The 27968-nt window shown below is 57.9% G+C and overlaps 1 protein-coding gene across 1 annotated transcript; it reads right to left on the bottom strand.

Annotated features, from left to right (window-relative positions):
* Positions 1-296: 296 nt before the first annotated feature.
* EPHA2 (EPH receptor A2) lies at positions 297-27968 on the bottom strand. Its single transcript, XM_079696303.1, has 17 exons — positions 27815-27968; positions 23071-23138; positions 20650-21319; positions 11964-12119; positions 11528-11860; positions 10875-10990; positions 10257-10410; positions 9670-9769; positions 9131-9186; positions 8765-8890; positions 8484-8669; positions 8249-8310; positions 7939-8148; positions 7585-7734; positions 6664-6857; positions 5904-6059; positions 297-1244 (listed from the first exon to the last, which is right to left on the bottom strand). The coding sequence occupies exons 1-17, from the start codon at positions 27897-27899 to the stop codon at positions 1139-1141; spliced, it is 2928 nt and encodes a 975-aa protein (XP_079552429.1). The 5' UTR covers positions 27900-27968; the 3' UTR covers positions 297-1138.

The raw sequence follows: 27968 nt of genomic DNA on the forward strand, positions 1-27968 counted from the left end.
CAACAACTCCGTGGAGATGTGTGGGAGGGAGGCTGAGGGGTGTTCTCACCGTTCTCCACCCGCCCGCCCCGTCCCCCAAGCCCTCCAGAAGCCTTGAGATCAAAGGTGACAGAGGCCTGTTGGCATGGAAGCGGGACTCGGCAGGGCCCGCTCCCTGGTCCTCCGCCCACCTTCCACCCACCCCATTCCCAGGGTTACATGACATTTGTGCCTTGCGTAAGAAGCTGTTTAAACACTCTGGGTGGGGTGAGCCTTCCCCTACCCACTGCTGACACAAAGCCTCTCCAACCCCACTGTTTGAACAATCTGCAACTTTATTTCAGAGCAGAAATAAGTCATTTCCTAACAATAAATATAAAAAAAATAATAATAAATTAAGGTTCGAAAAAAATACGCAACAGAACAAAATCATTAATACTGACAGAGTAGAAAATGTTGTCTAAAGGGGTGAGAGGCCGGATGGGCCAGCCCCCAGCCTGGGAATGTCTGACACAGGCCATTGTCTGCCCCCAGTCCTAGCTGGGCCCCTGTCACACACACATTCTCTCCACAAAGTACAAAATATATATTAAAAAAAAAAAAAAACCCTCCACACAACCAAGCATCCTGTGAGGGCACCGAGGAAGCAAGAGTTTGGCCCGTGGGGGCTGAGGATGGGGCCTGGGGGGCTGAGGAAGGCACTAGAGGGACGGGAGAACCACTGTGGGTCTTGCCCAGCTGACGTTGCTGTTTGTCCTCTTCTCGTGAGGTACCCTGCTCCTGTGACCACTGCAGGCCGACTGCCCCAGCTCCTGAGACGGCGAAGGGGAGGTCAGTTTAGCAACGTCCCACGTGTGTGTCCAAAGGCCTTGGCGGGGCTCCTGCCCCAGGGGAGGCTGGGAACACGATGGTGACTGCTAAGTGCTTGGCTGTCTGTCCTTTGTAGGTGAAGAGGCCCCCCTGCCCAAGGTTCCTGAGCATCTCCTCAGCTCAGGCCAAGGTATCGTCCAAGACCCCCCAGCAGAGCCCTCAGGGTGGCATCAATAAAGAAAGGCTAGAAATAAATAAGGTCCCTGGTGGCCCAGCATGGAGCTGGCAGGAAAGCCAGTCTGTTTCTTCAAGTATTCTTAGCTGAGGGGGTCACGAGGTCTGTCAGGGCTCAGATGGGGATCCCCACTGTGTTCACCTGGTCCTTGAGGCCCAGCAGGCTGTAGGCAATGCGCTTCTGGTGGCCGGGCAGCCGCACCCCGATCCTCTTGATGTCACTGTGCGGGGGAGGGAGAGAGGGAGAGTGAGGGGCCTGCTCTGGAGAGGTGGGCAGCCATGGGAGGGAGGTGAGGGGAGAGAAGAGGGACCGGGGAGGGGGCCTTGGGTGCCTGGGGGGCAGAGCTCGTAAGGCAGAGGTCTGATGAGTGGATCCATATCCGGAAAGCCTGCCGACACCGACAAAATTCGGAAAATGATTGAAGCGCTGAATGCGAGCAGCTCTGTTTTTTTTTAAATCAAATCTGCACAAAATCTATGGTAGGTGCCATTTTTGCCCCCATTTTGCAGACTAGAAAACTGAGGCTCAAAGAGGTGAAGTGACTTGCCCAAAGTGACCCAGGCTAAGAGGTGGAGGAGCTGAATCAAGCCAGCTGTGAACAAAGGCTTCCCTCCCCCACCCTGGGGTCTGTCCCCAGGTAAGGCTCCTCCCCAGGCAGCACTGATGCCATCACCAGATGCCAGGGACCCTCTGGGGGTGTCGCTCAAAGCTCTCTGCCCAAGGTCTCTTCGCAGCCATCGCCTTATTTCACCCCCACTCCCTCCAAGTTCTCATAATGGAGGAAGGACTCAGGAAATCCTTGCTGAGGGGCCATCAGAGGTTCAAGTTCTGCTGGTCTCTAATGGGAGGGGCTTTCAGGTGACCGGATCCAGTGACTAGGTTACCCTGAGGTAGGGGTTTTCCCTTTAGGGACCTCAATTTCCTCACCTGTAAAATGGGATAACAGTGCCTAACTGGAGAGTGGGAAATCCCGGGTACTGGTGGCAGAGGGCTAAGGCAGCATTAGTACCAGATAGAAAGACGCACCCAGGAGCCCATAGCCCTTCCCTGCCCCTCCTTTCCACGCCCCTGCAACCCCTTGTAAAACCACTTACACTCCAAGAGCCCTGGAGCGGACCTTACTGCTTACTCTGGGAGTTTCCTCCTTCACCATCCTCATCCACCAGCCCAAACCCATGAAAACACCCAGGTTTTTATGGGACCTCTCCTGGCTGTAAAGGGAGCTAATTATATGGTGCAAGCTCCTATCTGCAATTCCGGAGACATGACTTTCCCACAGGCTCTGCGAGCCCCTGGAGAAGTGCTGAGCACAGAAGAGCAGGTGTGTGGGAGGGTGGCTCAGGGACTGAAGCAGGAAGGCCAGAAGTCAGACATCTGGGAGAACTTCCTAACCTAACACTACAGTGCCATTTCTAACCTATACAGTTGAGGGTGTTGGAAAAGAAGCACTGTGTTCCCCATACCTGTAGGTGTCTAAGTGTGGCTCCCAGATAAGTATTCGGACCAGCAGGGAAGGAGGCACTTACTGAAAAGGCAGGATCCTGGGCCCAACTCCAGACTCACAGACTTTGAAGTTCTGAAGGTGGGGCAGGGAGTCTGCATTTGATCAGCTCCCAAAGACCCTGATGTATGGTTTAAGGACCAGGGGGTTATGTTAGCTACAGCAGAGCAACGGTAGGGCCTAGTGCCCCAGGCTCATGCCCTCAACCCCAGCCCCTCCCAAGGCCCAGGATAGGCCTGGTAAACAGTAGGCCCTCAAGAAGTGTCTGCTGAATGAATGAATGAATGAATGAATGCTTTAGTGGCGACTGAGCCACTGCCCAGGCTGCCTGGGGCCCCCCTCCCAGGTTGCTGAAGTTAACCTGACAGGGCGAGAACTGAGGGTGCTTCTGAGGTCCATCTAGGAGGAAAAGTCCTGGGCTGGGAGTCAGGAGGCCGAATTCTAGTCCTGGATTCCACCAGAGCCTCGGGTGGGTCCTGTCCTGTCTCTGGGCCACAGTTTCTTTATACGTAAAATAGGAGGCTCTGATTAGATGCTTCTAAGCCACCTGCCCCAGCCCCATTCTCTTCCAACACAAAGCCCCCCAAACCTTCCCTGCCTCATTTCCTAAGGATAAACAGAGACACACACAGGATGAAGCTCCCAGACCGGCCAATGCCTGCGGCCCCAGCCTCAGTTCCCCACTCGGAGATCCAGGGCAGTCACTGCCTTGGATCAACTCCCATCACAGGGGTGGGGAAGCACATGACTGAGGCCACCTTCTTCCTGAGCACTCGCAAGGCCAGCCCCGGCCTGAGGGAATTCAAAGGCCACAATGTCCCCCGGGAGCACCGACTGTGCTCTGGCCCTTGGCACAAGGAGAGTGGAGGGAGAGGTGGCCTGATCATTCATCCTCTCAGCAAACATCCCATCAGCACCAAGCCTGTGCTGAGGGCACTCGGAGACTAAAAGACCTATCAGCCAGTGTCCCCACGTCCTCTCAGGACGCTGTATGCCACAGCCTCGCACACTGGATAGGCCTTTTGTTGGACTGGGTATTTTTCTGGGGTGTAACATCCACTGCTTTCATTAGCTCCTTGAAACACATTTAGAACCACTCACTACTCTAGCTAGAAACTCAAGTGACTCCAAAATAACACGGTGAATGCTCAAGATGAGAAAAGGTGGCCACTGTGGGACCACAGGGAACCGAGCAACCAGCCCCCTGGGAGGGGGCAAAGGAAGCAGGGAGGCAAAGGCGGGGGTAAGGGCATTGAAGCCGAAATCCAGACCCCATCCCAGAAGGGCTGAATTCTGAGAACGGCTCAGAGCCTCGCACCGGGATCCACAGCATGTGTAGACAGAGCTTTCGGAGGGAAAAAGCATTTTGAGACCCCCCTTTCTTTCATTTAATTGAAATAATGAAGGAGGCAGTGGCATGAGTCACACAGGCCCCAGATCTGAGCAGCAGTAGAGCCGATGGGAGGAGAAGCAGCGTGGAATGACTTCCTGCCTTTATGCAGGCCTTTGCAAAACACAACACACACACCCTCCACCGATCCAAGACAGCCCCGTCCCTGCTCCTGCTCGTGGGAAAGGAATTGGCCCAGGAGCACCCCGGGCTATTTCGGGAAGCTTCTACGAACATGTGTTTCCTGTATGCACTTCTCCGTGCCCTCAGCTCTGCTCACCCAGAAGAGAAGCTGTACTGTCCTCAGTGGGAGCTCCTGGAGGGCCAAAGGGGGCTGTTCCAGGTTCCCAGGTTAGAGGAGGGAGCCGAGGAACCCTGGTATTTGTCCGCAGGCTACGGGTGGAAAGCAAGGGCAGGAGGAAAAGGGAAGAGTGACATGGGTTAAGCCCTTACTGCGCACCAGGCGTATCATCTGTACTGCACCCATGCCATCCCCACAACGGGGAAACAGAAACCAAGGCTCAAAGATGGAACCTAATTTGACCAAAACCACTGGCTAGGAAGTGGCCAGTGTGGGACTCGAACCCAGGTGTGACTGCAGAGCCCAAGCTTTGGACCCTGCAGTTGGCTGGAAACAAAAGATATCCTGGGGGCTGTGTCTTCTCTCCACATTCCCGTGCCGCCCTCTGGTCAGCTCTGTCGCTGCCTGACTTTCATCCCGGCCTTCCCCTGGGACAGGCCGGGGCCTGGTCTGAGAGGCCTTGAGCAGCAGGTCAGAAGCCCAGTTGAGCAGTTTTCAGAGGCCTTGGAGAATGTTCAGACACAGGCCCAAATCCCAGAACTGTGACCCAGAACTGTGGGACCCCTGGGTCATCCCTTCCCATGTGATTCCCAAAACCTCTCAGCCCCAAGGCTCATTCCCACCATGACCTTGGACCTTACACAAGCTGGGCTATTGGGAACTCATAGTATTTTTAGAAGCACAAAAGGCTAAGAGGGTAATGTCTTCTCCCTCCTGGGGTGGGAGGAGGTGTCCATGCCAAGGCCATGCCGGGAAGGGTCCCTGATGCTGGAGCTGGGAGGAGAGAAGAGCCCCCATAGGGTAGCCTGACAAAAGCCAGAACCCAGGGCCAGGGCAAGGGGTAACTGGCACTTCTTGCCAAGCTGGACCGCAGAGCCGAGAGTCAGCCACACGGGGAGAGGTGCCTGGGATGGGCTGGCCTGGTGCCCTCTCTCCTCGGCAACAGCCAGGAAAGTCCAAGGGCTCTGCCCATTTCTTCTCAGCATCCTGGAGAGGAACGCTGCCCCTAACTGGCTGCGTGACCTCGGGCGACCTAGGTAACCTCTCGGCCTCAGTTTCCCTACTTAAATAGGGAAGTAATCATAGCATCTATTCACAAGGCAAATAGGGAATTCAACCAGGTGATGGCTGTGACGTGAAGCCCTTCTTTTCTCAGCTACAAACTGTGTGATCTGGAGTAAGCCACGTAACCTCTCTGAGCCTCAGTTTCTCCACTAATGGCCTCCATGGTCCCTGAGTTCTGGACCCTGACTGACCAGGGCTGGAATCCCCCAAATGGCCATAGACCCTGGGCTGTACTGTTTCTGACCTGCCCAGTGGGACTACTGACGGGAACCACCTGCCAAGTTATCACAAGGGCTGACTCAGAGTGCTCAGGCGCAGAGCTGGCACAGCCCACGCTAAATGCTACGGTTATGATCACAATTACTATTATTTTCTCGCTGTGGAAAAAAGATGTAGGAAGAGGACGGAGCCACGAGTAAGCGACCAGAATCGCTGGCTGCCAGCCTGGTTCTGCCCTTCCTGCAAAGCCACTCTCCCCAAAAGAGACGGAGGGAGAGAGAGCAGAGAGGGGAGCGCTGGGAAGGTAGAGGGAAGAGCAGACGGGTGGTGGAGCCAGCGGCAGCCTGGGGAGGCAGGAGGCGGGGGAGGGGCGGGCGTGGGCGGGGCCCGAGCGCAGACTCACTCGTTGGTCATGTGCACCACCTTCTCGATGGCCGTGTAGCCGGCCGCCAGGAAGTGCTCAGTGTACTGCTGCATCTTGATGGATTCCAGCCACTCGGACACCGTGCGGAAGGGCACACCCTCGGAGCCGCTGGTGCTGGGCAGCCGGATGGACACCCTGCAACAGGAGATAGAGGCCCGCGGGTGAGGGGCTGCAGCATCCAGCCCACGATGCTGCTCCCTAACCCCGGCAGTTGGCTCAGCTGCCCTGTGCCTCGGTTTCCTCGTCTGGGCAACGGGGCAGCCAAGTCAGGTAGGCTGCCGGGAGCCTGCCTGATGTGTCGGGAGCGCTCAGTGTTTATAGCTCCTGCCGCCCCTCTGATCCTACTGACGATACCACCACCAGCTACTACAAAATAACCACATGTTAAGAAGAGTCAGGTTTTCAGAGTCACAGCCCCAGCCTGGCCACTTGCCAGCACATAAGACACTTCATTGCCCTACGTCTGTTTCCTCATCTACAAAAGGGGGATGATTACAGGAGCCAACTCCTAAGTCGTTTAAATGAGTTAAAACACGTGAAGCGCCGAGTGCCGCGCTGGCACATTTACTGTATATGCTGATTGGTTCTGTGAGGGCCACCTGAGCCAACCCGGTCCTGTCTAAGTAAAGCCCACGCGTAACGTCTGAGCACCTTGCCCACCGCCCCTGGCTGCCCATTACGCTGAAGTGGCTCAGGAGTAAAACTGGGGGCCACCCTGGACAGAGGGTATGGAACCCACCGGGGGTCAAAGTCAGCCAGGGTCTTGAGGGATTCGGGGGCTCGGATGAGCTTGTCCAGGATGCTGACAATGTCGGCGAACTTGGGGCGGCGGGCGCGTTCCTGCTGCCAGCACTGCATCATGAGCTGGTAGATGGCGGAGGGGCAGTCCATGGGTGTGGGAAGCCGGAAGCCATCATTAATGGCCTTCATCACCTGGGGGAGGGGGCGAGCAGGATGGTCAGGGGTGCCTTCACAGCCCCCAAACTCCCCCATACACAGGAGCTGGTAGAGGAGAGAAGGGGAGCCCCTGAAACAGAGGGGTTGGCCTCCTTCCTTAAGCACGACACACAACCTTCAGCGCTACACAAAGGACAAGTGCTAAGAGGATGTCTCCAGAGGAGGAAGGGTCTCCTGACTTTGTTCCCTCACGGGGTACCCTGGGCAGCAGCCATGCTGTGTGCCCTGCAGCCAGCCTCCCTGCGGTCTCTGGGCGCCTATACACTCTGCTCCCTTCAGCCAGAGCACTCTTGCCGCTCCGTGTCTTCACCTGGCTGCTGCTTTATTGTGCCTTAGTCCTAGCTGAGACGTGACCTCCTCTGGGAAGCCTTCCAGGACTCCAGGCTGCGTGAGGCACCAGGCACTTGCACACACACACACACACACAGATACACACATGCATGCACGCACACACTTCCCCCACACCCACTACTTCTTTCCTCGTCCTTCTGCTGAGTGTAAGCAGGGACTGGGTCTGGAGCTCAGCACAAGGCCTGACACATGGTAGGCCCTCAATAAACATTCACTGAACGAACCAATGAAGGGGTGTACCAGATGAAGATTAGCCCCCAAAACTCTTCTCTGCCCAGCCCCTGGGGTTCGAGGATGAGTAAAGGGTTTCACTTCAGGTCCAGACGGGGCTGGGCAGGGCGAGGGCGCCTACCTCGTGGTTTGACAGCTCCCAGTAGGGCCGCTCGCCGTATGTCATCACCTCCCACATGACGATGCCATAGCTCCACACGTCGCTGGCGGAGGTGAACTTGCGGTAGGAGATGGCCTCCGGAGCCGTCCAGCGGATCGGGATCTTGCCACCCTGTGGGGACCTGGCCAATCACTATTGTCCCCTAGGCCACCCCCAGGACGATCGCAGTCAGGGCCCTTCCTCCATGCTCCCCAGAGGCGTTCTCGCCTCCTGAGGCCCACGCCCCAGGTGTGTAGGGGAGAGGACCCCGGAGCAGAGCGAAGGCTGCTTCACCTTGAGGCCCCCATCCCAGGTGACAGCCGCCCCAGCCCTTACACTGGTGGTGTAGGTGGCCTCAGGGTCGTCCTCCAGCACACGGGACAGGCCGAAGTCAGACACCTTGCAGACCAGGTTGCTGTTGACGAGGATGTTGCGGGCAGCCAGGTCGCGGTGGACGTAGTTCATGTTGGCCAGATACTTCATGCCGGCCGCGATGCCCCGCAGCATGCCCACCAGCTGCAGCACGCTGAACTCGCCATCCTTCTCCTGCCAGAGCACAAGCCCTCAGCTGCCAGCCAGTCCCGCGCCCACCAGGGCCCCTAAGCACCGGCCACAGATCCCGGCCCACCCCGGCCCACGTCCTTACCCGAAGGAACTTGTCCAGAGCCCCGTTCTCCATGTATTCGGTGATGATCATCATGGGCTTGTCTGCAGGGGTGAGCACAGGTGTGAGGGGATGGCCACGGGTGGAGGGAAGAGGCACAGCCGGGGCTGGGGTGGGCACAGCTATGAACAGAGGCCCGATCAGAGGCCCCAGAGGGCAGCCCCTCCCCCATTCCCCACGTGGGTCTCCCACACCCCACCCTGGAGCTGGGCCTCACACTTGGAGACAACGCCTTCCAGGCGGATGATGTTGTGGTGGCTGAACTGGCCCATGATGCTGGCCTCGCTGAGGAAGTCCACCCGCTGCTTCTCGGTGTAGCCGGCTTTCAGTGTCTTGATGGCCACGGGTACCTCCTTCTTGCCCGACACCTTCAGCGTGCCCTTGTACACCTCCCCAAACTCTCCTGCAGGCGGGCGATGTGGGAGGCACACCCCAGTCAGCCCGGGCGTCGGGTGCTCCCGACCCGCACCAGGCCCCTCGGCGAGCGCTTAACCTCACCTGCTCCGATCACCTTCTGCCGTGTGACACAGGACGGATGGATCTCGGTGGTGAACTTGAGCACGGCCTGGTTGGGGTCCTCGTATGTGTGTGGGTCCACGTATGTCTTCAGGGGCTTCAGTTGTTCTGGGAGGGAAAGGAAGGGCAGGGTCATAGACAGTTTGGGGAGGGGAGGGGTCCCTACGAGGGGCTGCCTTGGAGGAGGCGGAGGAGGCAACAGTCCGGGCACCTCAGGAGCCTCTGGCTCAGCCCTCTGAGCTGCCCAAGGACGCCCAGGGAGTGCTCTGGCTGCCCGCATCTCTACCGCAGAGCTGGGGAGGTCCGTGGGGACAGCAGGCCAGGCATGGAGGCGGCGCTGCATCTCACCTGACTTGGAAAAGTAAACGTCTTCCGAGGACTGGCGCGTCCGCAGGCTCTTCCTCCTGAGAGACCCCATGGGAAACCAAACACGCAGGGAGGTCAGTGACCTGCCCCAGCCGGGGAGCCTCCTGACCCTACTCTGGTCCAGGTTGCGGGCCTGGTGTGCTCAGCACTCTGCTCAGTCAGGCAGAGGGCGTGGAAAAGGCCAGGGGGAGAGGAAATGAGCAAGCCGGGCTCACTCCTTGGGATCTACACCCCGTAATGGCCCCTTAAGTGGCTGTAATGAAGGCTCTCCTCATTAGAGCTCCCCAGAGCTTCCTGCCCGCGTGTCCCGAGGAAGTGTGGACGCACTGTCATAAGGACCACCATGCCCTGAGCCTTGCAGGTGCTGTGCTGAGCCCTTTACAGATCATTACATCTTTACAGCCCCCCGGGAGGCAGGGACTAGATTCCTATCAGCCCCATTTTCCATACAGGAAACTGAGGTTCCCGCCCCTGTGTCCCACCTAAGCCCTTGGGGAGCCGGGGCGTAGGCTCCAACGAACCTGCGGAGGATGAAGAAGCCAATTCCTGCCAGCACCAGAAGCAAGACCACACCAACGGCCAAACCACCAATCACTGCCATGTTGCTAGATCCTTCTGTGGCTGCCAGGGAGAGAACAGTAGATGACAAGGGAGCCCCCCCCCACCCCACTTCAAATCATGGTAATACCCCCGGTTGTACTTTAGGGCCCCAAGACACCTGCCGGGTGCCTTTACTAGTGATGGTCCATGAGGATATTTATTCCCATTTCATAGATGGCAGATGAGAGGGCTTCCCCAGGGAATAGAGCAGGTAGTCTCAGGTGTGTGGGACTCTCTCCACGATGCAGGATTTGAACTGGGCCCGCCAATGCCAGAGCCCACATCCTTCCTTCTCTCAACACTGCCCTGGACACACAGCTGGTTCCCACACCCCCAGCCCTCAATTCTGCCCCCTCCCCAGACTTGGGACTGACCCACACCGGGCTGTCCTAGGCCCTGGCTGACCAGGAAGGGGACACTTCTAAGTTCTTTGATCCATGCCCTCCGCCCACGATGTCCCAGCTGTTTCAGGACTCTGGCCTGGCCCACACCCAGGTCCCCGACTCACACAGTGTCTGGAACTCGTGCACCTTGCTGCCAGCACCCTGGCCCTCCTGCGTCAGCGCCTGCACCTGGACCAGGTAGATGGTGTCCGGAGCCAGGTCATCCAGGGTTACGGAGAAGCCTTCAGTGCGGCGCACGTTGTAGCTGTTGGAGTCCCCCTGTGGGTGTTTGGCGGGCGGAGGGACAGACAGTGAGGGCAGGGCCATCAGCTTAGCCCACCAGAGAGCAACCCCAGCTTAGCAAGGTGACAAGCTATGTTAGCAACCTCGATGCTCTCCTTACAGAGGAAGAAGCTGAGGCTCGGAGAAGTGAAGCGACTCACTCCAGATCATAACCAGCAAATGCGTGACCCAGGACTCAAACCCAGGTCTGTCTGATCCCCAAGACCTGGCTCCCCACCCCCCAAGACTATGGGGGTTCCAGAACACTATGTCTTCTTTCCCACAGATCTCTGCTGGGCTGGCCTGGGAGAGGCAACTCTCAGGAAGACCCCAGACCCCACTTTCCTCATCTGCAGAACAGCACTTCTTCAGATGGCTGTGTTGTGCAGTGAGCATCTATGTGACCAGCTGGTCCTCTGTTCGAAGCCCAGCGGGGACAGCCCCAACCCTTTGAGAGTTACCTTCTTGCGGTAGGTGACCTCGTACTTCCACACGCGGCTCTGCTGCGGCGGAGGGATGCTCCAAGAGACGCTCAGCGAGGTGGTGCTGCGGTCGTCCAGCTTCACCTTGGGGGGTTCTGGGCAGGACGGTGGGGGGAGGGGAGGGATGTGAAAAGCCACGCGGGGGAAGGGGAGTAGTGGGTATGCACCCAGACGCATTCCCATCCACAGCCCAGGCTCCTTAGATCCCAACCTGGCATTCTCAACTTCCAGCTCCAGAGCACAAAGCCCCAGGCTGGGCCCCACCACAGGCTGGCACATCGGGGGTACCCTGTGAGTACTTACGAGTGCATAAATAATAAAACCAAAACAATATCTGACTCTTGCTAGAACCTTTCTATGGACCAGGCACTGTTCTAAGAGCCTTATATACAAGAGTTTATTAAATCCTCTCAAAAGCCCTAGAACGCCCATTTTACAGGTGAGGAAACTGGGGCTCAGAGAGGTTAAGTAACCTGCCCACAGTCACAGAGCTTGGAAGTGATTACAGGGACTGCGTCTTTAACCACCTGCTGCTGTCTCTCTCTGAACCCAGCCGAACCCTGAGTGGCCATCCTCATGAAGCCCCACCTGGGCGGGCCCCAAGGGCACAGCTGCCACCCCTGGGCCCTCACCTGTCTGGTTGATGCTGACGCTGGCAGTGAGGAAGCTGCGGCTGGTCACCAGGTCCGAGACGCCGTTGCGGGCCTCTACGGTGAAGGTGTAGTTCATATGGGGCTCCAGGTCGCTGACTGTCACGCTGGTGCGGGTCAGCCCGTGCGGTGGCTCCGAGTAGCGCACGCTGGCCTCGCAGGGACCGCACTCGCCTGATTCGGGCCAGCACTGCTCGCAGGTGACACTGTAGGTGATGTCCTCACGGCCCCCATTGTCCTGGGGGGGCGTCCAGCGCAGCTCCACTTTGGCGCCCATGCCCACAGCCGTGAGGTAGTACGGGGCGGAGGGCGGGCCTGTGCAGAGGGCAGAGGTCAGAGCTCGGATCCAGGTAGGCCCGGACATGTCAACATCACCACGCCCAGCTGTCACCCCTCCTTGACCCGCTGTGAGACTCACGTGTGCAGGGCAGTGACAGTGGGTCCTGCGGGGCCCGGAAATAGCCTTCCTCACACTCGCAGGCGGTGGCCCCCTCGGAGGATGGCAGGGTGTTTGGGGGGCACTCCAGACAGGGGCTCTCGGAGGCCTCGGACTTGAAGAATCCCGGCGAGCAGGCTGGCAAGCACAGGGACAGACATCAGCTCAGCCTGTTCTCACCTCCATCGACTTTTCACTCCCTGGCCCTGGGACCCCTGGCAAGTCACTAAACCTCTATGGGCCTGTTTTGTCATTGGTAAAATGTCTTGTGGTGAGAAAATGCGTGGTAAGCACCTAGCTCGGGCCAGGCACCCAGGAAGTGCCTTGCCTTCCTGCTCCCAACCTTTGCAGCCCTCCCCAGTGGCTCTTGTAAGAAGCGCCATGCCCCTGAGCCTGGCATTCAAGGCCCGCATCTCACCTTCCAGCTTCCTAAGAATCCTATCTCACAGCTGGCTCAGCATTGGACAGAGCATGCCGCCCACCTGCCTTATCTCCTTTAATCTGTGCGGACCAGCCTGGCAGGTCCCCATCTGGACTGCGAGCTGCCCAGGGCAGTGACTGCTTCTTCTTCACCATTTGTGTTTGCTGACTAACAGATCAGACAGGGGCATCAGGATGCCACCTCTGCAGGTGCTCCCCCCACCCTGGGACCTGACCTGACCGCTTTCCTGTGCCGGGGCTGGCTGACCAGGAAGCAGGAAAGGCCAGGCCCCCAGCATTTTCTCTGGACCTGCTTTCAGGGACCCAGTCATTTCCGCCACTCACAAGGGTGGCCAGGAAGCAGCTTTCCCTCCCCCCCCCCGTGGCAGGTCCTGTCCTGGCCAGGGCGGGCGGGGCTCAGACACCTGATTCCAGAGGCTCCTTCCTCCCACCACCCTATCCTGCCCCTGCCTGCCCCTGCCCCAAGCCCTCTCCTGGTCCCACAGACAGGAAGCTACCCAGACACTGTGCAGGGCTGTCCAGGGATTGGGCAGTGGCTGAAGTGGCCAAGATGGAGTGGGGTCACCCAGGGACCTCTTACCCAACCCTACAGTTATCGTTCCCGCCCTCAGCTTACTCTGGAGAGGGTCCTGAGATACCTCCAGCCTCAGTGTCACGTTCATCAAACACTGATCCTCAACTCTGCGTCCAGCCCAGTGCATGGACCTTGAGATGAGACAAAGCCCCTGACCTCTGGGAGCAAGAGCACGTGACAATGTCCACCATAAAGGGGTGGGCAGCAAGGACCTACTGTACAGCACAGGGAACTCTGCTCAATGTTCTGCGGCAGCCTGGATGGGAGGGGAGTTTGGGGGAGAATGGATACATGTATACATATGGCTGAGTCGCTTTGCTGTGCACCTGAAACTATCACAACATTGATAATAGGCTATGCTCCAATATAAAATAAAAAGTTAAAGTAAATAAATAAATAAAGGGGTGGGCAAAGGGCTAAGGGGGTAGAGACAACCTTGGCTAGAGGTTTGTGGAGTCATAGAGGAGATATTTCAGCTGGGGTTTAGAGGCTGAGTAGGAGTTCAGCAGGGCAGAAATACTGGGAGGAGGAGTTAGGGGTGAGAAAGAGCAAGACTAACACAGGAACTCTGAGTGCCTTGGTGGTCGGAAATCAGGGCAGCAGCAGGCAACAAGGCTGAGCGATCTCCAGGGACCAGATTGAGAAAGGCCTTTAATGCCAGGTCAAGGACTTTATCCTGGGGGCAGTGAGAGCCACTGAAGGTTTGATGTAGAGAATAATGGCACAGTCAGATCTACGGTATCAAGAAAAATTTGTGGACAGTCTCCCTCCTTCAGTCCTCTACGCGAGCAGAGAGGTGGGGAGTCAAGGGACGGGACTCAAAGGACACCCCGTTCTTAAGGTCTTGGATAGTGACTTCCCATTAATGACTGCTTGCTGGAGGCCCCAGGGGGACCACCCCAGACGTCTCTCTCACCTCCTCTGCCTGTCCTGCCACTTCAGAATGTCAGCACAGGCCCTGAAAGAGCTCAGGCACACGCTGCAGGGAAGGGGGCTTGTCCAGGACAGAAGGGACCTGGGACCCGACTCCTGCTCTGTGCAGAGCCTGGAGCCCCAGTTACAAAAGCGACCACTGATTCAGCAGCTGCTGTGTGCAGTTCCTGGGCTACGCACTTGACACTCATTTAGTCCTCACAGTAAGTCTGTTATACTAGGCACTGTGATCACTCATTCCACTTTGGAGGTGAGGAAACTGATGCTCAGAGAGGAAAAAGAACTTGGCCAAGGTCAACAAGCTCCTAAGACACGAACCCAAAACCTAAACCCAGGATGCCTGACCTCGAACCTCCCTCCTTTCTCACAAACATTTCAGTTTGGAGCAAAGAGAAATCAATGTTCTGAAACAAGCCAGAAGAGAGAGGAGAGGAGGTCCGACCTGCTTCAACAGCCAGAAAATCCCAAAACTAATTTCAGAGCAGCTGGGGGGCGAGGCGAGGGGCTGTGCCACCTCTTAACATACGTCTTCTCATACTGGGCACATTTATGTCCTATGGGGAGAAAAGACTAGAATCAAGCCCGGGGGGTGGGTGGGGGTTTGTTGGGGCTGCCAACGTGGCCTCCTTCAAGGAAGGCCCAGAGGTCTTTCAAGTCTCCTACTGTATTTAAGAAATACACATGTTGGGGCTTCCCTGGTGGTGCAGTGGTTGAGAGTCCGCCTGCCGATGCAGGGGACGCGGGTTTGTGCCCCGGTCCGGGAGGATCCCACATGCCGCGGAGCGGCTGGGCCTGTGAGCCATGGCCGCTGAGCCTGCACGTCCGGAGCCTGTGCTCCGCAACGGGAGAGGCCACGACAGTGAGAGGCCCACGTACCGCAAAGAAAAGAAATCCACATGTATTTTGCAGTCCTCCTCATAACTTACCTGTTACAATACAAAAATAGCTCTCTCCTCCCCCAAATCTTCAAGTAAAAATGAGACTTCAGAAAGCTGGGCTACGTTTATCCTGGGATCTCAACTCCCCCAAATGCCCTGACTTGTCCACCCGAGGGGCTTACACTCTGGGTAAGTGCTGGCTCCAGGTGGTCCAGGCCCCACAGACTAGGGGTGCTCAGGGGCCCCTAGAACACTGTCGCATCTTCCCGGCTCAGGCTCTCAGGCTGGGGAGGGACCACGAGCCCCCACAAAGTTTTAGCCACCTGCAAAACCCACAATGTCTCCACTCCCCACCACGTGGTTGCTCCCCAGCCCCCAGCCCTATGCCAAGAGGCGGAAGTGGGGGAAGAGGCGGGTTCCATTCTTTGGTCCCAGAGCCCGGGGGTGGCCCGCCTGCTGCCAGCAGGAAAGAGGGAATTTGGAGAGATTTCCGCTGCGGATGTGCCAGATATTACAGTGGAGAGGCAGCACCAACAAGGCATGTACTTGCCTGACGAGAATGTGGCGCCCCCTCCTCCAACCACAGAACTTCAAGGGGCCCTGCCAGAGTGTGCCCGTGCTCAGGGGCCCCAGAGTTCATGTGTCTGACACCAGCAGGCCCCTGTGTCTTCCTGACTTTGCCTGGTTGGATTTCCTGGCATGCAGGGCAGGCAAGTGGGGACAGGGGTCACACTTTTGGTGTTCACACATTCTCAAACATACTCACATACACAAAATACCCATGGTCCCTTCGCCAACCAGCAAACTCCTATGCATCCTTCAATACCCAGCTTGAGTTCTTCTACACAGCCCTCCCAGACTGCCCAATTTCTGGTCCCCTTCTGACCATTAGGGCATCTATTACTCAATCTTATGTTTGCCAAATAGAAATTGAGCGTTTCCTACGTGTCTGGCACAGTGCTGGGTGCTGGGAGACCATGGTAAGATAAACACTGTTTCTGCTCCAGGGGAATTCACAGCCTGGCTTTCATGCTTCATTGGAAATGATTTCTGCACATATTAGGATCCTCTATGAGACTGGCAGCTCGTGGGGAGCAAAAATTATCTGTGTCCCGTGTCCCAGCACAGGGTCTGGCATGCAGTAGGTGCTCAGCTAGTGTTTGCTGACTGGATGGATGAATGAATATGTGAGTAAAGACAAAACCCACGTGCTCATTAAATATGAGCTCTAGGGCCACAGAAATGAGTGGCGTTTCAGTCCCCAGGGAGACCCTGCGGGGACGGTGCACCGGGACACCACCTGCCTGGCACCGGAGGCTGACTCTGACACACCTGTGGAGAACTCCTCTGACCCCGGTCGCCTGGCAGGCCCGGGTCACTCCGAGCAGGGGAACTGGGGCATGGTGGCTGCACCCAGGGCTGCACCCCAGCTTTTCCAGTTCCCGATGCCCGCCCCTCAGATGGCAGCATGGGGTGTGACTCAGGGACATACATCCTCTGGCATGACGCAAAACCAGCCCCTGGCAGAGCCCCTCCCCCAAGGCCCAACAACCTCCCGGGCTGGTGGTGGCGAGGTCACAGGGTCAAGAAGTCGCAGTGACAATTCCCTGCAGCCAGTCACCTCCCCAAGCCATGCCCAGCTGACGACCACGTGCACCCCCTCAGCCCAAGAATGCGAAGCCTGGACTTTGTCTGGTGCCCTGACGGGCAGCAAACGGCGACCCCATAAGTTACTGACCCTGCAAATGAGGGGAACTGATAACTCCAGACCCCAGCAGCTTCTCAGTCCCCAGCAGGCCCTGTCGCCCCCATGGAAGCAGTTGTCCCAGTGGCCCAGTTGCTGCTAGCACCTTGCCCTTTTCCCACACACCCTGGGGAATTATCTTTGTGCGCATTCCTCCACCAAGCTGTGATAAGCACAGCCTCTGCTTCCCACTGTCTCCCTACCACCAGCCTTTTATCTTCTGTTTGCTTTCCCTGCCTCCTTCCTTCCGTTCTGGGGACTCACTCACCTCAGCGAGGGAGGGAGGGGCCACCCCATGGAGCTGCCAGTGTCTGAATTTTCCCCCAGTGTGAGCTGAGGGCAGGGTGAGCAGGACACAGAGGTGGGAGCTGCCACCCACAAACCCCCATTCAGGCCAGAGGAAACTCCACAGAAATAAGGCCCGGTGGCACTCCCCAGGGAGGGGACAAGCCCAAGCAAGAGTCACAGCGCACAGAGTTCCCCGCCTGGGGATCAGCCCTGTCCCGACTGCCAACAGCCCCTGCCATGGCTCAGGGACACCCTGCCTAAGGACCACCTCAATCAGCTCCTCCCCTTTAACTCTGGATCTTGGGAGAGGCCTGGGCCACTCAGGATGCCAGCACTAGGACCCAGCTCCTTGCACACATGGTGAGGTCACCCAGTCTGCAGCTTGCCAGAGCAACCCAGGTTCTCAAAAGGAACCACAGCAGAAAGTCACAGGAGGTAGACTCTGATCACTAAGTCAGCAAGGCTCCAACCTACCCATTTTACAGGTGGGGAGAATGAGGCCCAGAGGGGACTCACCAAGGTCACACAGCTTGTGGGTAGAAAGATATATGCCAGGGGCACTTGGGGACAGCCCTCCCCATGCCAGGCCCCAGCTCTTTTGGTCATTGTTTCCTCTTTCTGGGCCTCAGTTTCCTCATCTGTAAAATGAGGATAAAGTCCTCAGGTTCTCTGGTTTGTTTGTGAAGACAGAAGGAAACCTCGCTTGGGAAATGCTCAGCATGGGATGAGGTGTCCATGAACTGGGGGACGGAGGGGCTGCAGGAGCGAGGGGCTGGGCCCCTGGAGGGAGCAGCAGCTTCCAAGGAGGGAATTCCTGACCCTGCAGCCCCACCTCCAGCTCTGGCCTCCCAGCTGCTGGGCTGAGCCTCTGGCCAAAGCCGCTGGCCACCTGCTCACCTGGCCGGCAGTCGCCACGGCTGAGGCGCTATCCGGGGCCCCACCAGCTCAGCTGCCGATGCCAGCACAGGAAGCAGAGACAAACAGGGAGACAAAGCCGCCCCGGGGGAGATGACGGTCAGCCTGAGTGACTCCACTGTCCCCTAGGCAGGCCTGGGGAGGGAGGGCGGGAGCGGGGGGGGGGGCTGGAGGGAAGCTGGCTCATTCCTGACATAGCTCACAAGAGCTCTCTGGGCAGTGTGCCCACCTGTCCGCACAGCACCTGGGAGGTGCCTCTCTTCCGTTGTCTATTTAACTCTTTCTTGAGCTGAGAGCTTCCTGGGGAAAGAACTCTCAGGAGAAACAAACGCTGGGAATAACCTGGACCAGGTGCTGGGTGACCTTGGCCTGCCCAGCGCCCTCTCTGGGCTTGGTTTGTCGTCAATAAAGACCACAATGGGAGAATCTGGGTCCATGGCCCCGTGGAGGGTGAGGCGTCGTGGTGGGGGGGGGGCGGCGCAGACCCTGCATCTCTCTCCATTTCTCCCTTAACATGCTCAGTAAGAGCCCCTCAACTACCTCACATCCTGCGCCAGGACCCACCATCCCGGGGCTGCCCTGAGAGTCTGTCCCAGGGCCAGGAGCTGAGTCAGGGATTCCAAAGGAACTGGTCATTTCCCGCCCCGTTTCCTGACCCATCCTCCAGCTTGGATGCTGCTGCATCGCTTAGATTCAATCCTGATGCAACTAAATCTTAGCTGTGTGACTCCAGGCAAGTCTCTTCACCTCTCTGAGCCTCAGTTTCCTGTCTGTTAAGTGGGACTGATAACAGTCCCTGCCTCTCACGAAAGCTGGTGCAGATTCAGCAGGAACAGCAAGATAAAGCGCTTGCCGAGCTCATGCCTGCCCTGGAAGAGCACTTTTCTTTTCTTTCTTTTTTTTTTTGAAGAGCACTTTTCTACGGGAATTACTGTTATTATCTCCACTGGCATCCGGTCAGGGGTGCTGGGGAAGGTCTGGAGGGATAAAAGAGTAGCCAGGCTGGGGGTTCCCAACCACACAGAGGGTCCCTAAACCACGTTGAAGGGAATTTTGGGAGAGGGATCCTAAGGAGGAAAAACCAAGGCAACAGGTGGCCGGCAGTGGAGAGGGTCCCACAAGCAAAGTCAAAGATTTCGCTCCTGGAAACCAGTCCTCCCTACCCTGGGGTGGCTCAACTCTTCACAAACAAAGCCTGTGAGGCCCTGACCCCCCACTTCCTGGGGAGGGAAGCCTGCCCCACTTCCTGGAGAGAGACACCCCTCTCCAACCTCAACTGTCCACTTATCTCTGCAGGGCCTGAATCACCAGCCTGTGGAAAGTTTTCAGCTGCCCCTCACCCCCCACCCCTGCATTCTTGTGTGAGGATGTCATGTGGGAGGAGTCTGCTCAACCCACTGGGCTCCCTCGCAACCCCCCCAGTCATTGTCTGAAACTGGGAGTGTGCACTTGAGGTCACCTAAAGCAGGGGCTGCCTGAAGAGCAGAGGAGAGCTGGGAGGACAACAGGGTGGTGGGAAGGGCCAGAGCAGAGACTACACCACAGGCACAGAAAGGCTCTGAGGGGACGTCTCATTCAGGGGTTTGCAGACTGTGTTAAGCAGGGTTCTGAGGATTTGTTTTAAGAGGCAAGTGGAGCCCATGAGAAAGGGCTTCAGGCTCCTCCAATACCTGAAACCCTTTCATGGGTTGCAGGATCCACGGCTAAAACCCAAGTATACAGTCTGCTAGTATAGTTGAACTTCTTGTCTTACTGACAAGAAGCCTGAGGCCAGAGATGAAGAGAGATTTACTGAAGGTCACTCAGTCGGTATGTATAGCTGTAGGGCCTAACCCCCCAATTTCTCAACACCCTGCTTATCTCAGCAAAGAAGCTCCCAGAGAGAGGGGATGAGCTGGCCTTCCAAAGGTCAGCCTACATTCCACAAATGCCCTGCCCCACAGCCATTTCCAGAAAAAGTCACCCATTGAAAAAATCCACGTTGCTCTAGAGCTTTCCGCTGTCACAGGTCCTGGCCGGGCCAAGCCACAGCCTCCCAGTGTGAGCTCACTAATGCCCAGGCCCTGTTCCCAGAGAGAGTCTGATTTAATTGGCCCCCTCTCTGGGCTCAATCTGTCATCAGTAGAAGCCCCAATGGGAGGATCTGAGTCTATGGCCCTGGGGAGGGTCAGGTAGGGAGGGCAGATCCTGAGTATCCCCTCCACGCAGGCATTTTTCAAAAAGCTCCCCAGGTAACTGTCATGTGCAGCCAGGAGACGCGAATCCTGGGTTCAATTCACTCACCTCCATGTACAAAAGAGGAGCCTGAGACCCAGAGAGGTTAAGTGACTTGCCTAAAGTCACAGGGAGTTAACAGAGATGGTACTAGCTCCTGGGACTGTGCTATGTGCCCACAGTGCTAGTATATAATAGATACTCAAGATATACTTGTGGGATGAATCAAAAATAACACTCACACTTAAAAACGCTTATGTGTCAGACGTTGACCTAAGACCTTTACAAGTATTAAGTCATTTGATTATCATAACAACCCTACAAGATGGGCACTATGTTTATCTCCATTTTACAGATGAGGAAACCTGGGCACAGAGAGGTTAAGGAACTGGCTTAAAGTCACACAGCTAAATGTAGACCTGGGGTTCGAACCCAGGTATTCTTTCTGAGAGTCTTCACTCGTAACCTCCATACTGTTTCTCAGTGTACCCATTCTCGGTGAATGAGTGAATCCAATCATAAGGCCAGGAAGCCTCCGAGATTTTCACTAACAGAACCACTGCGTGTCTGAGCAGGGACAACCTTACCAAGATCCCCACATCCCAGAGCTGAGACCAGATCCCGGACCACAGCCTCCACCCCAGTACCCCCTTTCTCTGCCACCCCAGCACCGTCACTCACCCTGGCAGGCGTCCTCCTCCTTCTCGTAGCCTGCTTGGCACAGGCACTGGCCGATGGGCACCAGCCACTCGCCATCCACTGCACAGTGCATGCGGGGCTCTTCACCCCCGGGCGGCACCACAGCGTGGTCCACGCAGGTGCCAGCCACGGTGGCCAGGGAGGGCGCGTCGGAGCCCGCAATGGTCTCGGGGAAGTGGGCCAACCCCTGCAGCAGCTCGGGACACTTCTTGTAGTAGACGCGCACAGAGAGCAGTGCCACGCAGGCACCAATGTCCTGAAAGGCCAGGTAGAAGCCCTTGCGGCTGAGCGGCCCCACGGAGCGTTCTTCCACATTCAGCTTCACGTGGCGTGCTTCGAAGTCGCTGCTGACCGTGATCTCGTCAGGCGCAATAGTGTCGATCTTGGTGAACTGGCGCTTCTGGAAGTTGGTGCCATAGTCCACGTCAGACTCGGCGTAGTAGAGGTTGAAGGTTTCCTTGCAGGAGCTGGCGCCCCCAGGGAAGCTATTGCAGTCACGCACGGTGAACTTGAGCTCGATGAAGATGCGCTCGGCCTCACCGCGGTATACCCAGTTGGTGCGGAGCCAGTTGTCCTGGTCGCCAGCCACCACGTTGCACACGGAGTACATGTAGATGGGCATGTCGTCCATGATGTTCTGCATGAGGTCCCACTGCATGGGGCCGACAGATTAGTGTGGTCAGGTGCCTGGGGGAAACTGAGGCCCAGAGGCATTGCCCAGGTGGCAGAGCTGGGCAGCAGGAAGCTGCTCTATGGTTCCTGCTGTCCTCATTCTACGGGGAAGGAAACTGAGGCCCAGGGAGGGGCTTCAAGTCACCATCGCACATTACAAGTGGCTGAGCTGGATCTGACCCCCTGGTGTCCCTGACCCCAGTGTTGCAGTGCTGAACCCGTATATTAGACAGTGAGCTGAGGGGGGAGGCTGGGGGTCCCATGTGACCTCAGGCAGATCACTTAAAACTCTCTGAGCCTCGAAGTCCCCATTGTACAATGGGGGCAAGAACTACCTCACAGAACTGCTGTGAAGATAAATGACAGAATGTCTATCGAAGGCTGAGCACATCACCTGGCGTGGGTGACAGTCACACAAGGCAGCTGGTATCATTATCATGATTATCCCTATTATAATTATCATTATAATTCACCGTGTAGATGTGTGTGAGTGGCAGGGAAGAGGTTAAGTCAGAAACAATGGATGATCCCCCATCACTCCTCAGAACATTGCTCAGCCTCCTCCAGGAAGACTTCTCAGGTTGGGCCAAGATTGGGGCAAGTGCTTCCCCCTGGCTCCCACAGTCTCTGTTAGCTTAGCACCTAAGTGGTGACAACTACACCTGGCTCCCACACGAGATTCTGAGCTCCTTAGGGCAGAGACTGCACCTAGTTCATTTCTGTATCCCCAGGGCCTACCTGAAATGGAGTAGGTACTCAGGAAAGTATTTGTTGAATGAATGAGCAAAAGAATGAAAAAACCAGAAGGGGCCAAGGAAAAAGACCTGGGCTGCATTGTGTCACACGGGCCTCAGAGGCCCTTGGGCCTCAGTTTCCCACTCTATATAATGACTGGGTTGCATTAGGTGATCTGTGTTCTCTCCCAGCTGAACATTCCAGGATCCTGGAAATCCACTAGAGTTAAACTCCAGGCCTCCTCGGAGCTAAGGTGACCAGGGACAAGTGCCTGACTCCACAGATCTGGCCAGCAATAGAAACTGTCCCCAGCTATCCCCCTGGAGACACCACTCTCCCCAGCTAAGGCCCCAGAACAAATTCAACAAGGGGAAAACTGAGGCCCAGAGAGCAGCAGTATCCTCCCCAGGGCCACACAGTAGTCACAGGCAAAGCCAGGGAGAGGACCCTGGGGTCTTGCCCTCCAGTCCAGGTCACAGCAGGGCAGGGCAGAGGGAGGGGAGGGAATGAACTTGGGTGGGAAGGAGGCAAAACAAACTCAACCCCGAGCAGGAAAGGGAAACAACAGCTGGAGGAGCAGGGAGAGGGCCCAGCAGGAAGGAACATGATCTGGTTTCCCGGGGCTGTGGGGACCTGGGAGCCCACATTCCCTGTCTCTTCCTCACCCCTCACTTCCTGGGCTGGGACCTCAAAGGCAGGGGGAGTCTTTAACCCCTTCCCACCCAAGAGGGGAATGAAGGGAGCACGAGGGGGTCCCTCTTGACCATCAGCCTTCTGGGGCATCCAAGGGTCCTGCTCCGCTAGGGCCTTCAGCTGTCTCCCCAGCTCTTTCCACGCCTCGGGTCCCTTCCCCACCTTCCAACCCCAGCCTGCCCAGTTGGTGTGAGAAGCAGGAACCTGAGTCTGAACCCTGGCTGAGCTGTTTGATCTGGGCCAGGCCCCATCCTCCCTGGGTCTCAGCTTCCTCATGCCCACACCCGCACCCTGAAGGCTTACCCCTTTGCCATATGGGTGTGTGAGCCAGCCGAGTTCCCCTTTAGCTGCAGCAAAGTCCAACAGGACGACTGGAAGAGATGAGAGAGGGCGCTGGGTGAGCTTGGGGGTATCTTCACGGGTCAGGCCATGGGAAAAGGTGAGAGTCCCCCAGGAATCCCAAGAAGCCTTGAAGGCTTCCTCAGCCCTCAGAGAGACCCCACCACACAGGGTCACCAGGTCCAAGAGACCCGTCTCTCCAAAAACCAGGAAGCAGAGCTCCAGGCAAGGGATGGGACCTAGTCAAAGTCACAGAGCAGGTTGGGTGAGGCCTCACGTCTCCCAGCCCACGCCGCCCCCTCAGCAGCCCCCAGCTGGGCAGAGCAGGACAGAGCTCGGCCCAGCAGGGGAACAACAGCTGGGTAGAGAGCTGGGGCGAGCAGGGCTATTAAGTGACACCACGCTGCCCCATCTGCTTCCTGAAACAGGGCCCCTCCGCAGCACTTCACATGCACGTGGGCCTTGGAGGCACTCTTGTCCGCTCCTGCCACGTCCCCTCCATACACACACAGCACAAAACACCCTCAGCCCCACCCAGGCCACGTAGCACATGCCTATGCAGCACACGTATGTACACACATGTCTCATGGACCTCCGAGAGGAGAGAGCTGTTCACAGGTGGGAACAGCTCCAGGGAGGGGAGCGGGATCGGTGGGGGGGTCTGGAAACCGACCTTCCCACCACAAAAGCCACAGAGCAGGCAGGATAAAGCCCTGAAGCCATAGGGGCTTTTAGGAGGGACCCAAAGATACACACAGCTGGCGAGGTCCCCTCCCTGGGAAAATCGCTCCCGCTGCCCCCGTCCCTCACACCCTGGCCACTGCCCTGCCAGGGGTGCCTAGGGGACCAGGGATGGAAACCCTTAAAGAGGACTTCCAGGCCCAGAGGGACCAGGTGCCAGGACCTGGCACCCAGAGAGGCATCTGGAGCCTGAGGGAAGGCTACATTGCCAGGGGCTTCCCTAGATCCAGCCCCCACCCCCCGCTTGGGCACCTCCCACTGGTCCACCCCGGGTTCTGCCAGGCTCAGGGGCTACAGCCAAGACCCCAGACCCAAGACCCCAGTATGGCCCCCTCCTCCATTTCCAAGTAAGGTCCAGGTAGCTGCCAAAGAAGCTACCCTCCCTGGAGGATAACGCGATTGGAGAAACTGAGGCATGGACCCTATACAAGGTCCCTGGATTCTGAGAGTAAAGCCCTAAGGTGGAGGGGGTAAGGGACCAAGTGCTTACTTCCTCTGGAGTCTGGAGCATGAGGAATATGGCCTCAAGAAGGTGCATTCCTCAAGGCCTAGGCCTGGAAGAATGACTCTAAGGGTGCAATCCCGGGCAGGCGGAGATGGGCCTGAGTTAGAGAGATGGGGAGGGAGCGGGAGAGGGGCCTGAGTAGGGTCTGAGAAACCCTTTCTTGAGGACAGACTGCCCTGCTCGCCTGGGCTGAAGGCCCCCAGGCCTGGGGATGAAGCACTGCCACCTGACCGCTGCTGACCCGAGCCAAGTCTCTCTAGGAAGGGCCTCACAGCCCAGACAGGGAGAGGAAATCCGATGTGGCACCGGCCCCAAGGCTGAGGGGACAGGGGAGGGTGGCTGGGGGGTGGGGTGGGTAGGGGCAGGGATTTGTTCAGACATGCCCAAGGCTCAGGCTTGGAAAACTCACTAACCCCACTAGCAAATGGAATGTTCTGGCTCCACAGGAAGGAATCTGGGGGCTCCAGCTGGGTGTGTAGGCAGACAAAGGTGAGTGTCCCTCAAGGTCCTGCACACCCCCCTTCCTTAGAGGTGTGGGAAGCTGCAGTCTGCGCCCCTTGGGAAGGGGGCTCATGGCTCCTAGGCTCTGAAGGGTTAACCTGGCACAGAGGGACCCCCACCAGCCCTGCCAGAGCTCGCTCCCATTCCAGACCCAGGCCCGGCTCTAGAAATGTCACAGGGCTCATCGGAGAAGAAAAGAAGCCTTCACACAGGAAGGAGCCCCCTCCCGGGGAAATTCCCTAGAACCGATCACCAGGAACAGGCGCCCAGCCCCGGTCCCTCCACCCTGCCGCCCGGGTGCGGCCTCTCCCTGAGCGGCCTCCAGGGTCTGAGGCTCCTGCTCCCCTGGAAGGGGCGGGGGCCAACAGCCCCTCGGCTGGCCCCGAAGTCTTCACTGAGAAGCCTGGGCTAAGCAGGGCTCATCCAGGAGCCCCCCCAGGAAAACCTTCTCAGTCTGAAGTTCCATCATAAATGTCATCCTTCTGGGTCCGTATTGTTTCAGGGCTCTTCACTCAAAGGCAGTACGACCACCCACTCCCCTAGCGTCACCTCCCTGCTCCCCCCATCCCTCCTGAACCAAGACCAGCTAATTCCTAAAGAAGCAGGGAGGCAAGGGACTGGGGGGCGGGGAGGGGGAAGAATGAAGAAGAAAAGGGGAAGGGGACAGAGGGCACATTGGGCTCTTCCGGAATCAAGAAGCCAAGGACTTTCCAGGCCTCCTGAGGGCTCTCCAGCCCACCTCCCTGCTGCACCTCAAGTCAGCAAGCCCTGCACCCCTGCCCAGCTATTCTCACTTCTCAGAAAAACCCACTACACAGCCGGGTGCGGGGGCCCCGGGCTCTGGCAGCCCAAGAAGCCAGATGCTCAGACCTAACCCTCCCTATACAGAGGGCCCTACTGAGGGAGGGCTTGGGCCTCCCTGTTTCCCCATTTGTAAAAGGAGGGCAGATTCAGTGGCTGTTGAGAATTTAACAGGCTCCATCTGGGTCTCCCAAGGCAGCCTGGCTCCTCCACTCACAGGGAAGGAGAAGGGAAGCGAAGAGCAGCCTGGGTGTAGGGTTGAAGGGACGTGTGTCTCTGCACCCCCAACCCAGCCCCAGGCAGATCCAGCACATCCAGCCAGAGTCCCGGCAGCCGGGCCATCACTCCCCCACCCCTCCACTACAGGCACACCTCCTTAGGGAGTCCTTCACAGGGACTCTTGAAGCCTAAGGAAGAATGTTCCCCTGTCCTTTTCCTCCCCCTTTCCATGGGGGTGGGGGGCACAGTAGTCATCTAGGCTGGGGAGGGCTCGGCAGAGGGGCACAAGGACAAGGCTGCAGCACAACAATCGCCCAGTAGCATCCCTCCTGCCTAATCCCCCCACCCCCCATGGGCAGCCTTCAAGAAAGGCCTGTAGTGAATCCAGCTGTCTCTCCCCTTCTCTCCAACCGCAATCCCCCAGGAAGGGGGAGGACGAAAAGCTGAGGTGGGGGGCGGGTATTGAGGATCACAGAAATCCCTGCCACCCACTCCTCCAGCACATTGGGACAAGAAACCCTGAGTGATTCAGGGACGGGGACAGGATGCCACCCCCGCCTCCACCCTCCAAGAGTTCCAGCTCTGGCTTCTTTTCCTCCCAACTTGGAACAGCAAAACCTCCAACCCCAGTTTGGGAGGCGGAAAAGGAAGGCAAGGCTCAAGGAAACTTCTCACCGGGCCAGGGCTTCCTCCGCACTTCCCCCTGGTGGAGCCTGCGGAAACCTCCCTCGGCCCCGGCGAGCGGGCAAAACTCGTTCTCAGTCGGAAACTGAAACCGGCCTCGGCTGGGTGGACAGGAAGGTCCTCGGCCAAGGGCAAGAGCCCGCATCCTCTCTGCGACCCTAGCCGAGGGGCAACTTCCCCATCCACCACCCGCCCCGCCCAGGGCAAAGTCCGCGGCCCCTCGCGCAGCGCGGCAGCGGGAGCGCTGGGGCGGGGGTGGGTGATGCTGTCCCCCACCCCCGGGCGCTCGGACTCCCTGGTGGCCCTGGGGTGACGGCTCCACACCTTGGGAGGCCGCGCCCCCACCTGCCGCATTTCCTCGTTCTGAGTCACCCCTTGCTCAGAAGGCTTGGCTTTGGGACTTCCTGTCCGCTCTCGCGGCCCCGAGCCTGCCCCCCGAGCCTGCCCCCCGAGCCTGGGAGTGCGGGGAGGGAAGGAGGGAAGGCTGTGCGTGGGCAGATTGACCCGAAGCTCCCCGCAAGCTCTCCTCCCCTACTGGAGGCATAAGGGGGCGTGGAGAAAATCTCAGGGAGCTGGGGCTTCTGCAGGGGTCTGTCTTCTCGCCTGTCGAAGAGACCCCTCCCCAAAATGAGGGGCCTCCACAGAAACGCCTTCTCTACAGAATAGGGACAAGCAGGTTAGCGAATTCACCGTGAAGCTGAGCCGGCGGAAAGGCCCCCAGGTAGCCCATTCTCCAAGGGACCCCGAGCCCCCGCCAGGACGCGTTCCTGAAACCGCCACCCTAGCTGCAACCGTGTGGCCGCCCTGAGTCCCCCTTTTCTTTCTTTCTTTCTTTTTTAAAATTTTTATTGGAGTATAGTTGCTTTACAATGTTGTGTTAGTTTCTGCTGTACAGCAAAGTGAATCGGTTATAGGTTCATATATACCCTCTTTTTTATATTTCCTTCCATTTAGGTCACCACAGAGCATTGAGTAGAGTTCCGGGTCCCCTTCTCTGCGGCCTCTGAACCCCGCGCGCCCGGGCCCCAACCTCTTAGTCCCCGGAGCCCCTATAACCCCGGGTGGGGGGGGTCCCAGATTCGTCCCGATCGCAGCCAGCAAGTCCTCCCGACCTCAGCACTCCGGGACTGGGCGGCGCCAGGTCAGTTTCCAAAGTTGCGCGCGTCCAGGAGCGCCTGGCTCCGGGAGGAGCGGGGGTCCGGGGGTCCGGCCGCCGCGGCTAGGTCGGGCCGGGTGGCCGCCGGCGCGCACACTCACCTTCCTTGCCCTGCGCCGCGGCAGCCGCGGCCAGCAGGCAGCCCCACAGCAGGGCGAGGCAGGCGCGGGGTGCCAGACGCTCCATGCCGCGCTCCTTGCTCTCAGCCCAGTTCTCCGTGCCCGGCTCCCGCACGCCCGCGCGCAGGCCTCGATG

Source organism: Hyperoodon ampullatus (genome assembly GCF_949752795.1).
Source record: "Hyperoodon ampullatus genome assembly, chromosome: 2".
In the NCBI taxonomy this organism is placed as follows: domain Eukaryota; kingdom Metazoa; phylum Chordata; class Mammalia; order Artiodactyla; family Ziphiidae; genus Hyperoodon; species Hyperoodon ampullatus.